This window comes from Cucurbita moschata, unplaced genomic scaffold (genome assembly GCF_002738365.1).
Source record: "Cucurbita moschata cultivar Rifu unplaced genomic scaffold, Cmos_1.0 Cmo_Scf00012, whole genome shotgun sequence".
NCBI classification, from domain to species: domain Eukaryota; kingdom Viridiplantae; phylum Streptophyta; class Magnoliopsida; order Cucurbitales; family Cucurbitaceae; genus Cucurbita; species Cucurbita moschata.
In genome coordinates, this window is record NW_019268528.1 from 4,649,969 (window position 1) to 4,650,301 (window position 333).

The following is a 333-nucleotide window of genomic DNA, read 5'->3' on the forward strand; positions in this document are numbered from 1 at the left end:
CTCAAATGTTCTGCATGTTCATCGTTTGTCTTGGAATAAACCAAGATATCATCAATGAACACAATGACAAAAGAATCCAGAAAATCCTGGAATACCCGATTCATCAGTTCCATAAACACTGCAGGGGCATTAGTCAAGCCAAAAGACATCACGACAAATTCATAATGCCCATACCGAGTACGAAAAGCTGTCTTCGGTATGTCATTTTCTTTGACTCTTATCTGGTGATAACCAGAACGAAGATCAATCTTCGAAAATACCGCTGCCCCTTGAAGCTGGTCAAATAAGTCATCAATTCGTGGCAAGGGATACTTATTTTTTATGGTCACCTTA

At 39.3% G+C, this 333-nt stretch overlaps 1 protein-coding gene across 1 annotated transcript in view; it reads right to left on the reverse strand.

The window, feature by feature from the left end:
* Positions 1–51: 51 nt before the first annotated feature.
* LOC111450842 overlaps positions 52–333 on the reverse strand; it is a 1,695-nt gene continuing 1,413 nt past the window's right edge. Inside the window, exon 3 of the mRNA XM_023091133.1 lies at positions 52–118. Within this exon, the coding sequence (XP_022946901.1) occupies positions 52–118 (67 nt within the window). The remainder of the gene's footprint in view (positions 119–333) is intronic.